Source organism: Corylus avellana, chromosome ca4 (assembly GCF_901000735.1).
Source record: "Corylus avellana chromosome ca4, CavTom2PMs-1.0".
Taxonomy (NCBI): domain Eukaryota; kingdom Viridiplantae; phylum Streptophyta; class Magnoliopsida; order Fagales; family Betulaceae; genus Corylus; species Corylus avellana.
In genome coordinates this window covers 6,750,597-6,764,276 of record NC_081544.1, presented here as the reverse complement: position 1 = coordinate 6,764,276, position 13,680 = coordinate 6,750,597, and the positions used below count along the sequence as shown (strand labels likewise).

Sequence of the window (13,680 nt, the reverse complement as noted above, 5' to 3'; positions counted from 1 at the left end):
GTGTTATATTTTGATTGAAGCTAGCTGAGTATGGTTTAAGGTTTAGTTTGTTCATGAAATTAGTTGTGATATATTTTGATTCATTTTGAAACTCTAGGAAGGATTTGGAATGAAGTATTTTTGGTTGACGTGAGATACACTATTTTTGTCCAAAAATAGTGTTGGTGGCTTATGGTACATAATAGTTGTGTGAGAGATCTTATTTTACGTTGATCTGATTGTGTAGAATGCTGACAACCGTGGATGTGGGTTTTTCAAATGGGTAGATATGGATATTTGTCAACATGGTAAGCGAGTGGTTTCAAAATTGTTTGAGTGGCACGAGAATTTGAAGACTGAACGTGCGCAGATTGGAATAACAATCTCGAATGAAATTTTGAAATGCAAGATTGAAGTTGCTGAATATAAGGCTAAAATGGAGGTTGCATCTGTTAATTTTGAAATGCAATTACAAGCGCAGAAGAACAAATTTCATGCAAAGGAGATGAAGTACCGGTTTACCTTAGCATGTTCATTTATCCTCCTTGCTGTATTGATGTTTTATCCCGTGTCTAATAGATATTCCTCAAGGTTGATGTTGCCCTGAGCATGTAATGAAATGTGTAATGCAAACCCTATGATGTAATGTATTTTGTTGTCGACTTTTTTTGTGTGAGACAAGTAATTTACATAGTATTGTTTTGTGCGATACAAGTAATTTACCTACCGTTGTCAAATATTGTGTAACACTTGTAAAATATTGGCCTACTATTTTTGTGCGACACAAGTAAAATATTTTGTTGTCGACTTTTTTTGTGCGATACAAGTAACACTTGTAAAATATTGTAATACTTGTAAACTTTTTTTGTAAAATGTTAACATCCAAAATAATTACCATCCAAGAATCCACCACATTGGAAAACAACATGAACACCAAATATTACAACATGTATGCATGTCACAAAATAATTACATAACATTCATTAACCTGTCTTCATGTCACAAAATAATTACATAAGATTCATTACCCTATCTTCATGTCACAAAATAATTACATAACATACATTAATAATATTATAAAGCCACCACATTGGCTAATATGGTGAAGACAAAATATTAGAATTACATTTGTCTGTCTTCATGTCACAAAATAGTTACATTCATTAACTCACAACCTACATCCAACCTCAAAACATTCATGGTTGCCATATTTTTTGCTTCCCTTTCCCCTTTCCCTTGTCCCTTTTTGCATTGTGTGTACCTCTAGCTGGAATTGTTTCACTTAGGGCCACTTGGGATTTGGGTATGTCAAAATCAGGGGGGGCAACTCTAAAGGTAATACCACCTGCCCGTGGAAGTCCCCAAGCACATAGTGGTCCACCTCCTGAAATTTTCGGTGGTCCAGTACGCTCACCCGTGATATCGATCACCAGCTTGTCCTTGCGGTTAGGGTCCCTAACACTACCAGCGTCTACCCTCAAATCACCAGCAGCTCTTGATCTTGTGGCTAACCCCAACAATTTCCTCCTGGTTCTAACTGCAGGACCCGCCTGTAGATTTTAATCAAAATAATATATTAGATAATAAATCCAAAATCAGACACAACAAATTCTTTAATAACGCCTTTAATAAATTCAAAATCAGCATATACACTAAATAATAAGGCTTACATTGGATTGGCTATTACGAAGTTCAGTTGGGGCACGAGTTTGGGATGTGTGAAGCTGAGTGGGAGCAGTTGGTTGTGCACTTGGTTGGGGAGTAGTATGAACAACCTATATATTTTTGAAAAAGGATTATGTCATATGCACATTTTTGTTATCAGTACAAAATGAGACACAACAACAGCTTCAATAATTTCACAAACAGCACATACACTAAATACTTCAAGCCTTACATTCACAATCCAAAATGAGACACAACAACAGCTTCAATAATTTCACAAACAGCACATACACTAAATACTTCAATAATGAATTCACAATCCAAAATGAGACACAATAACAACTTCAATAATTTCACAAACAGCACATACACTAAATACTTCAAGCCTTACATTCACAATCCAAAATGAGACACAACAACAGCTTCAATAATTTCACAAACAGCACATACACTAAATACTTCAATAATGAATTCACAATCCAAAATGAGACACAACAACAGCTTCAATAATTTCACAAACAACACATACACTAAATACTTCAATAATGAATTCACAATCCAAAATGAGACACAACAACAACTTCAATAATTTCACAAACAGCACATACACTAAATACTTCAAGCCTTACATTCACAATCCAAAATGAGACACAACAACAGCTTCAATAATTTCACAAACAGCACATACACTAAACACTTCAAGCCTTACATTCACAATCCAAAATGAGACACAACAACAACTTCAATAATTTGACAAACAGCACATACACTAAATACTTCAATAATGAATTCACAGTCCAAAATGAGACACAACAACAGCTTCAATAATTTCACAAACAGCACATACAATAAATACTTCAAGCCTGGCATTGGATTGGCTATTACGACGCTCAGGTAGGGCTCGTCTTTAGGATGTGCGAAGTTGAGTTGGAGCAGTTGGTTGTGCACTTGGTTGGGGAGTAGTATGAACAACCTACATATTTTTATAAAAAGAGTATGTCACATTTTGTTTTTACTATCAAATTAAAATCTGAACTTACAATAAACAAACAAGACTTTCATCATGGCTAGTACCAACATCGGTTGTTTGACCTTTTCTTTGCCTTTTTGTTCCAATACTGGTTGATGTACCTCCCCTTTGTCTTTTGCTTCCACTTCCTGATGCGGCATTAGATAGCTCATCCAACTACAAAATAACATAAAAAATGATTGCCCATGAACAACTAAAATTATGAAATAACCATTAGTAAGACAATTTCACAAAGACCATAACAGGAGGGTATGTTCTCTTCTAGCAGTGGATCTGTAGTACTCTCGTACTTGTTCTCTTCTATCATCTTGCCTCAGCCTTGTAATGCATGTTCTCTTGTTGTGACCCCATTTCTTACAGTGCCCACACTGATTTTTGGTTCCCCCCTCCTGATGGCGTTTGGATTTTTTAGCTCCTCAGTCCCTCTCACTCTTACCTTCCTAGGTCTCCCAGAAGCTATCCTTGCCTTTGGTGGTTCGATAATCGGTTGATTGCTCCTAGGCTATTGCTCTTCACTGGGCACGGGATAGATGATGGGTTGATATGTCTTCAGGTACTTGTCTTTACTATATTAGTCACTGAGATAATCTATTGGGTTGCCACCATGGTATAAGATGGCTGATATGGCATGACTGCATGGTATCCCAGTGACGTCCCATTTCCTACACCCACATGTTCTGCCCTCCACACTGACTGCAACTCGTTTGCCCTCACATTCGACCTTAAAAATGCCTTCGCCGGCATATGTGCACCAACAATGACTGGCACCATCCTCTTCCTTCTCCAACTTGGCCATTATTTTTGGCCCTAAACTACCATCCTCCATTGCAGCAATCAACTCCCTTTTCCTTACATACCTCCTCATTAATTTATTCCTAATCCCTTCCAACATTGACATTATTGTCAATTGACGGTACTTCAGGATCCATGAGTTGAAACACTCAACACAATTGTTGTGTACCAGGTCAGACTTGGCCATGGTGTTGAAGCATCCCCTACACCAAGTACTGGGATCATTCTTTGCCAAGTAATCATAAGCAGGCTCACTTACTTTCTTCATCTCTTCCATCGCATAATGGAAATCTGTCTGGGTATAAGATGATGCAGCAGTCCAAAGCAAGTCCTTTAGCAATAGCCCCTTGTGACCGGCACTTCTGAAATTGGCATACAGGTGTCTCACACATGTACGATGCTCAGCTGTGGGACAAACTTGTTCAAGGCTTGGTACTAGGCCCTGCACATATGGTAAGATAAAATAGGTCAGACATTATTCATACAAGTAAGTTAAATGTTAGACATTATGCACACAAGTATGCTTACCTTTTGTCGATCAAATATAAAAGTCCACCCTTGTGCTGGTGTTGGGCCAAGATCAAATATAAGTGCCTCCAAGAACTAAGTCCAGCTGTCCTTGGTCTCTGCTTCTACAACCACAATGGACAGTGGATACATACTATTGTTGGCATCCCTCCCAACAGCAGTCATTAACTGGCCTTTGTACCTACCCTTTGAGAAGCATGCATCTACACCTATCACAGGTCTACACCCTTGTAAGAAACCTGTCTTCATTGCTGCGAACGATACATATAACCTCTGAAACCTACATGGGACCTCGGGCATTGGTCTCTCAACCATAAGAATTAAACAACTGCCCACATTGTCTTCCTAACCATTGCACAGTAGTCTCATAACTGATGGTATTGCTCATCCAACTTCCCATAAATTTTTTGTTGCCCCTTCTTCCTTGGCCTATATAATGAGCTAACATGGGCATCTACATTCCACTTAGCTTTGACCTGTTTCTTTAAAACGTCTATAGGCAGGTTTGGCTGGTTTCTGAATGAGTCCATGCACTATTCAGCTATCCAAGCTGAATTAATCATGTGATTCTTGTATCTTCTAGTGCATGAGTGTCTTGGATACATTGACACCAAGAGAAATGTGGACTCATCCCTTAACTTCTTCCCATAAACCCTGTACTTACATTTCTTGTCTTTGCAACGAGCTATAACCTTCTTGGTTTCATTTCTTTGGGAACTTTAAATCCTTCCCCTTCAAAATATTTGCTTGCTTCACCGCTTTTCTAAACTGCACCGCATCACCAAACACATGACCTATTTGCAACACTGGATTTTGCATTTCTTCTTTGGTAAATGGAATTCTTTTGGTGACATCACGACGACTTGATGTTTCTTCATTGTCACTAGCACTAGGAGCGGGCGACCTAAGTATGTCACTCGGACAAAGATCTTCACTATCATCTTCATCATCTTCCCCCCCTATTTCTTCCACATGTCCACCCCTAGCTTCCTCACCCCCATCTTCCTCACCCCTAAACCCTGCTTCATCATCAACAACACCCGAACCCCCCACCCTTTCTGACTTTACATGCTCATCCCCATCTGATGACTCAGCATCAGTATCTACACTAAGAACCTCATCCCAGAAAGCATCCTTCTTATATACAACAGTCCTCTCATATTCTTCATCCTCTTCTGCATTGTCATCTACCGCATCTACATTAACAGCATCAAACGAAACCAAATACAACTCAGCTAGGCCATGCCCTAAATAGTGTGAAACCATTTCATTTACATCAAGATCAGATGATATCAGCCTTAATCATTCATTAAAGACGTATTAAGTATCTTGTAGTGAATGAGGTCACCAAACCTATACTCATAATCCTTACATATTTCCTCAATATCCGAGAAAGACATCTTATGTACATCATGAACCGAATGATTATGAACAAACCCACCCACATACGTACACCTATTTGCCCTATTGAAATAACCATTGTAATGGACCTCAAACAGCAATATGTCACTAGCCATTATGCGGCCTGCCACATTGAGACAGGATGTAAAGAGCATTAAACAAAATGCAACATATATTTACAAAACACAAAAAAGGAAGCAACAAAATACACCATTGAGTGACCCTAAGTATGCAGTGAGCTTTGGCTAAAGCATGTAGAATATTCCAACAAAGCATTAAACAAACAAACCCTAAACCCTAAACATCAATCAAACAGTGAGAAATAAACCATTAAGTATACGTACTATTATTGCTAACCATAAGTATGCAGTGAGCTTTAGCTAAAGCATGCAGAATATTCCAAAAAAGCATTAAACAAACAAACCCTAAACCCTAAAAAGCAATCAAACAGTGAGAAATAAACCATTAAGTATGCATACTATTATTGCTAAACCATAAGTATGCAGTGACTTTTGGCTAAAGCATCCAGAATATTCTAGGTATGGACTTAATTATTGCTAAACCCTAAATATGCAGTGCCTTTTTGCAGTGAACATCAGCAATCAAACAGTGAGAATTTAACTCTAAGTATGGACTTAATTATTGCTAAACCCTAAATATGCAGTGACTTTTTACAGTGAACAACAGCAATCAAACAGTGAGAATTTAACTCTAAGTACGGACTTAAATTATTGCTAAACCCTAAATATGCAGTGCCTTTTTGCAGTGAACAACAGCAATCAAACAGTGAGAATTTAACTCTAAGTATGGACTTAATTATTGCTAAACCCTAAATATGCAGTGACTTTTTGCAATGAACAACAGCAATCAAACAGTGAGAATTTAACTCTAAGTATGGACTTAATTATTGCTAAACCCTAAATATGCAGTGACTTTTTGCAGTGAACAACAGCAATCAAACAGTGAGAATTTAACTCTAAGTATGGACTTAATTATTGCTAAACCCTAAATATGCAGTGACTTTTTGCAGTGAACAACAGCAATCAAACAGTGAGAATTTAACTCTAAGTATGGACTTAATTATTGCTAAACCCTAAAAATGCAGTGACTTTTTTGCTAAAGCAAACCCTAACAGACAGTCAAGTTTCTTCAACCGACAATAGCCAATTAAAAAATGAAAAAATTCCCAACATTTTGCTAGCATCAATTTGACCAAAGAAAGTGGACACCCGCTTTATTCAACCCACCAGTACACAAATCGTTTTTTATTTGACAGACTTTTGACAATAAAACCATATGACCCACAAATAGACAACCCAGAAATAGACAACATTCGACAATAAAGGGGACCACAATGTGAAACTTGGCATACGGAAAAAGGGGACCACAATGGTTGACGACTCGGCATACCTATAAATAAAACAACCAAAATCATTTGACAAAAGGGACTATACCTGGAAAAGATGGCAGTGACGAAGAAGACGGCTCATGGGCAAATCTTCCAACGCAACTACACGAGACAGGCACTGGGTGGAATCGCGATTTAGGGTTGGGTGGAATCGCGATTTAGGGTTGGAGTTCGTTTATTTGGGTCGAATCGCAATTTAAATCTGGGTGGAATCGCGATTTACACTCACTGGGTGGCTTGACGAAGATCAGTGGTCGTCAGCCTATGTTCTTCACGAAGACGGCTATCCAAATCATTTTTCAATCTTCGAGTTTTCGTGATTTTCTTAAAAAAACCCTAAGGGTGTTTGTACACGTGGTCGCATCAGAGGTAAAACGGGGCTTCCCATAATTCTTTCGCACGTGCGACCCCTTCCGTTAGGATTTCACAGAAAATCCTAATGGAAGGGCCAAAGTGAACGAAACTCAGACTTTGATACACGTAAGTGAGAGGTTTTGAACAATGGGGGGGTGTCTGCAAAAATGGCGAAAGTATGGGGGGGTAAGTGAAGTTTCCCCATTTAGTAAATTTGGATGTGATCTGGTATATTTATTTTCTTTTCTTAAGTTGTATTAAGGTGAAGCGTCTGTCTCTTGTTGGAGGGCACAAAATGGTGGGTTTGTGCCATAATCTCATATAAACAACTCTCTTTGAGGTTAGACCCATAGATTAACAAAGCTTGCAAATGGATGCACTGGACCAAGATCATGAGGATCCAGGTTAGACTCATAGATGAACAAAGAAAGCAAGCCAAGAAAACCTATTCCCAGCGGTAATCCAAGCTATTCCAACTTATTGTATTAGTATCTTTCTTCTTCCGAAGGCTCTATGTTTGGAAATTAATTCACTTATGCAAAAACTCTGGTGGAATAAACCCAATAAGGAGTCCTGGGTGCATTGGATGTGTTGGAGTCATTTCGGGGTTGCAAAAAAATGGGGTGGAATGGGATATAGAGACTTCCAAAGCTTTAATAAAGCGCTTCTAGCCAAGCAAAGTTGGAGACTTTGGCAACACCCGAACAGCTTTCTTTCAAAAATCATGGAAGGTAAATATTATCCAAAAGGCAATATTCTTGAGGCTTCTATTGGTTCATGACCTTCGTATGCGTGGCGGAGTATTTTTAGTTCGTGTGACTTGTTGAAAGCCAGGTTATATATGGAGGGTGGGCGACGGGAAAAAAATCAGAACTTGGAAGGACAAATGGATTCCTAGGCTGTTGATAAGCGCCGAATGTTGCACATTCAAACCTCTTAATTTGCATATGTTAATTCCTTAGCGTTGTTATTTGTTTAATTTTGTTTTGTTTTTATTGTTTTCAGGTTATAAATAAACATGCAATTAATTCCATTGATTTTGGGCTTAAAAGCACACTTTGAGAAGGCCTAGAAGATATGGTTAAACTTAACCAATCATGATTAAGTTTAATCAAATAAAGAAAATGATTAATTCGGAATTTCTCAAATTGGAGTCAAAATCGGATTGGATTCAAATTTAGATTTTGCATATGTCTCGGTATTTTGGCCATAACTTTCATCTCAAATATCCGATTGAGGTGATTCAAGCGGTACTGGAAAGCTAACTCAAATTGCTACAAATCATTGTGAAATATAATTTTCCTAATTCGGAGCGTCACAATGCCAAAATCACCCCGCAATATTGGAACGCAATTCTGGGCGAATCCTATTCCGATTTGGACTTAGGTTTTCTTTATCCTAATTGGACTTGGACTAAATCTCCGAAATTTCTAGGTTTCCTAGGGCTTCTAGGACTGGCTTGCTCCCTATAAATAGACCCTTAACCTTCAAGAGAAGGTGTGCTTAGTTTTAGATACAAAAATCTTCTTGGAGGCTTGACAAGTTGAAGAGGAGATAATCCATGGCAGGAGGCCATCCTAGCACCCCGATGAGCGGCTAATTTTTGGCGCCGTTGCCGGGGGCTGCTTAACAGTTTCACTATCTAAATTTAAGGATTGATTTTAGCTTAATAATTTATGTTTCTGTTTTAAGTTGCTAATTTTAATTCTGTTGTGTGTTTGGTTTTTATTTTTTTAGAATTTGCAAACAGGTCCGTAAGCTGCCTTCTCTGTGACTGCGATCGAGCACAGGTCGCGGGCGATCGAGCGCACGGACGCACTCCAGCAGAAACCAAGCCAGCAGTGCTCGAGCCCTATCCTCTTGCGCTCGCACCCATTTGCGGCAGTACGCTCGAGCGCACCCTGCTGTGCGATCGAGCGCACTTGCGGCAACCTGCATCCAAAACCCTAAGTGCACCTAAGGGTCGTTTGTGAGTTTTTGTTTTTATTTATTTTTCTGTTGTTATTTTATGTTAATTCTATTAGTTAGTTCATGTGGGGAGGCATTCCAACACTCCATGGACCATATTCATACTGCTATTGTCCTTATCATCATGTTAGAGATTGTCCTACCACAGGACAATCTTCTAATTATTCTTATGAGCATATGAACAGACCGTTCTCTAGACCGGGGAATGACCTTTATTCTGATCCCTATAACCCGGCGTGGAGCAACCAGTCTAATCTCTCGTGGCAAGCTCAAGCTCCTGGGAATTATGCTCCACAACATCATGAACTGTACCATCAGGCATATCCGCAATTCAATGATCAATCCTATTCTCCTCAATATCAAGCAACTCCGCAACAGATATACCAGGCCACACCACCTCCCTCAGATTCTAATTTTGAGAATCGGATACTAAAAATGATAAGTGAGCTAACGGGTGAGATAAAGCAGACGGTGAAATCTCAACAGGAACTTTATACTCCTCAATTCTTCGCCGAGATAGACGCTAGGATGGAAGCTCATGTTGAACAAATCATCAACCACCTCAATATGATGGAAGAAGAAGAGTCTCAAAGTCAGTCGGTGGCCAATCCTGATGGACACTACATGGAGGAAGAAAGTACTTCTTGTCATGAGCAAGCTATCCCCACACTGAGGAGTGGAGAGGTGGTCGAAAATCACGTGGAAGAAAGGAAGGAAGAGCCAAAGGATGAGCAAATTGAGGTCCCACAGGATCTACATCGAAAAAAAAGCAAGGAAGCGAGCACTAAGGCTTCTTCACCATCACCTCATATTCCCGAGATGCCATATGAGCCTCGCGCCCCTGTTCCAGGTAATTTGAAATCTTCATTTTTAGGGACAGATGACACTATCCCGATCATTATTTCTTATGACTTACCAAGAGGCCAGGAGGGTAGTCTGTTAGGGCAGTTAGACGAGGAAAAAGAGACCATCGAGGTAGAAAAACTCCCCAAGTATTTTCCCTATTTTATTCCAATTCATGATTCATTTTCGGATGAGAAATTGTTTGGAAATACTCAAAAGGATCTACCTCGATATGCTGACATTTGGAATTACCCATTTGTGGGTAAAATTTATTCTCTTTGGTCTAAGAGAAGAAAAGATTGGTACTTCAAATTTAAACTTAAGGGTCAGAGAACACTGCGCGCATCAAGGATGTGGATTCTGTTGACTTGGCAGATTCCATATATTTTGACTAGATGAGTTAGTTTCATTGGATCGAGCGTAGGTCCTGTACGCTCGACTCCTCACTTCACCAGGGCATATGATCTCCATCCAGGTTTATTTTATCCATTGTTGCTTCATTCTTTGTTTATCTTTTTACAACAATGTGTGCACTTGATTGGTATTTGGTTGGAGTATCACTTTATTTTTAGGACATGTGTTTTTGCATTCAAGTTTGGGGGTATGATATGCCCACATCTGCTCATTCAGGTATTTCTGTACTCTTGATCTTATTCTTTAGTTCTATACATACATTGGGGACAATGTATGATTCAAGTTTGGGGGTATGGAAAAACAAAACACAGTCCATTTTTGTTGTTATGTCATTCTTAAGCATATGGTTGAGCTTTGATTTTGGTTTGAAATTCATTGCTAGGCTTAAAGTTGTGAGCACATGATCATATGACTTAGGGATTTTGAGTCTTATTACTTACTTTTGGCAACATGAGATGCTTCTTGTTTCAATTTAAATCTATCTTGAGCACACTAGCACATGTCTGTGAGGTATGAATTTTGAGACCAATTATGTTTGTTTTCAATGTCTTGAATTTTGTTAGGTGACATATTGGATGAATAACTTTGGCATGCTATATAAAACACTACAAGAAATTTACTCATCAGGGGCGACTATAAAGTCGCCCCTAATACTCAACTATTAGGGGCGACTTTTGAAAGTCACCCCTAATAGTTAAGTATTAGCGTCCACATCAAAGTGGACGCTAATAATGGGTTGAAAGGTTGAATATTAGCGTCCACTTTATAGTGGACGCTAATAAGTCGACCCTAATATATACGCGGGAATTATTCAAGGGGCGGGAAAAATATAAGCGGCCAAAAAAAAACTTTTAGCGTCGACAATAATCGACGCTGATAGTGTACCAATAGCGTCCACTTAAGTGGACGCTAAAAGCTGGCAAAAAATTTTATTTTTTTTTAAAAAATAAAAAATAAAATAAAATCTCAATAGCGTCCACTTTCATACCTACTCTTTAGGGTCGACTCTAGTGGACCCTAAAGAGTATGTAGAAAAATTAAATAAAATAAAATTGCTGAGCAATAGGGTCGATTAAAAGTGGACGCTGAAGACCCATTATTAGCGTCCACTTTGAAAGTGGACGCTAATACCTACTCTTTAGGGTCGACTTTAGTGGACCCTAAAGAGTATGTAAAAAAATAAAAATAAAAAAATAAAATTGCTGAGCAATAGGGTCGACTAAAAGTGGACACTGAAGACCCATTATTAGCGTCCACTTTGAAAGTGGACGCTAATACCTACTCTTTAGGGTCGACTTTAGTGGACCCTAAAGAGTAGGTAGAAAAAAAAATAAAAAAAATAAAATAAAATTGTTGAGCAATAGGGTCGACTAAAAGTGGACGCTGAAGACTCATTATTAGCGTCCACTTTAAAAGTCGACGCTAATACTTAAGCATTAGGGTCGACTTTAGTGGACCCTAAAGAGTAGGTAGAAAAATTTAAAAAAAAAATGTTAAAATGTTAAAATGTTAAATTACTATATATCTTAAAAATTTAAGCTAATAATTAATTATAAGATAAATATCACATTAATGATCTTTTATACTAAAAATTTATTAACTTTAAATTTGTTGTTAATATTTTAATAATAAAAACATATTTAATATTTGACTCATCGAACATATAATTTGATGCAATATTTCCTTCCATTAGGATTTGGCGTTAAAATGTTATTTCCCAAAAATTTACCTCCGATAATATGTCATTATTTATTTTATATAAACTATCGGATATTCGATCGATCGTGATAGGATCAAATGATCGATCAAACTTCAAACAAATTAAAGGTTCGTTCAAACATCCGTTTGGTCCTAGTGCATTTGTTCGATCGATCAAGATAGGATCAAATGATCGATCAAACTTTTAACAATTGAAATTGAAGGTTTGATCGAATATCCGATCAATCATAATGAATTAGTTCGATTGATCGTGATAAGATCAAATGATTGAAACAATTGACATTGAATTAATTTGATTGATCGTGATAGGATCAAATAATCGATCAAACATCCGATCGATCCTACTGAATTAATTTGATTGATCGTGATAGGATCAAATGATCAATCAAATATTCGATCGATCCTAATGAATTAGTTCGATTGAGATCGATCCTAATGAATTAGTTCGATTGAACGTGATAGTTTCAAATGATCGATCAAACATCCGATCGATCCTAATAAATTAGATCGATTGATCGTGATAGGATTAAATGTTTGATCGAACATCCGATCAATCCTAGTGAATTAATTCGATTTATTGTGATAGGATCAAATGATCGATCAAACATCTGATCGATCATAGTGAATTAGTTTGATTGATCATGATAGGATCAAACATCCGATCAAAAATCCGATCGATCCTAGTGAATTAGTTCGATTGATCGTGATAGAATAAAATATCAATCAAATATTCGATCGATCCTAATGAATTAGTTTGATTGATCGTGATAGGATCAAATGATCGATCAAACATCTGATCGATCATGATAGGATCAAATGATCGATCAAACTTTTAACAATTGAAATTGAAGGTTTGATCGAATATCCGATCAATCATAATGAATTAGTTCGATTGAAATTATGTACAATTTTTTTTTAGGAGGCTTTTCCTGACGTGCCATGTGTGGCACGTCAGAAATTTCTGACGTGCGACACATGGCACATCAAAATTTCCTGACGTGCCAAACATGGCATGTCAGGAAACTTCATGCAGGGAGGCCTCCCCGGCCGCCGCACAGACTCGCCATGGGCGGGATTTTGGAATTTTTTCCCCAATTTTTTTCCTCTTTTTATTCTTCCCTCTTCTTATTTTGAAATTCCCAACACACTCTCTCTCTCCTCTCTCAATCTCCCTCTTCTCATCTCCACGGTACGAAGCTAGTCTCTAGAGGAAGAAGAAAAAGAAAAGGTGAAGATAAAGGGAAGAGAAGCAGCAAATTGAAGAAAAGCAAAAGAAGAAGAAGAAAAAGGAAAGAAGAACAGAAGCAGAAGAAAAAAAAAATAGAAGGAGAAGAGAAGAAGAAGAAGAAGAAGAGAAGATAAGAAGATTTTTTGGGTTTTTGAAGATTTGTTGGGTTTTGAGGTTTGGGTTTTTGCTTTTTTGATTCGGATTTTTGATTTTTGATTTTTTGAATACTTTTTCAGTTTGGGTTTTTGTAAATAGAGAAAAGAAGAGAGAGACAGTACTGAGAAAATGGAGAGCATGGAGACATGAAGCAGATCTGCAGAAACAAATTGAAGAGAAAAAAAAAGGAGAAAA

General features: G+C 37.9%; 1 protein-coding gene across 1 annotated transcript; it reads right to left on the bottom strand.

The window, feature by feature from the left end:
- Positions 1 to 3,245: 3,245 nt before the first annotated feature.
- LOC132177958 (uncharacterized) lies at positions 3,246 to 4,524 on the bottom strand. The gene is made up of 3 exons (XM_059590430.1): positions 4,441 to 4,524; positions 4,106 to 4,339; positions 3,246 to 3,908 (listed from the first exon to the last, which is right to left on the bottom strand). Exons 1-3 carry the CDS (start codon positions 4,522 to 4,524, stop codon positions 3,246 to 3,248), a joined length of 981 nt encoding a protein of 326 aa, XP_059446413.1.
- Between the last annotated feature and the right edge of the window lie 9,156 nt (positions 4,525 to 13,680).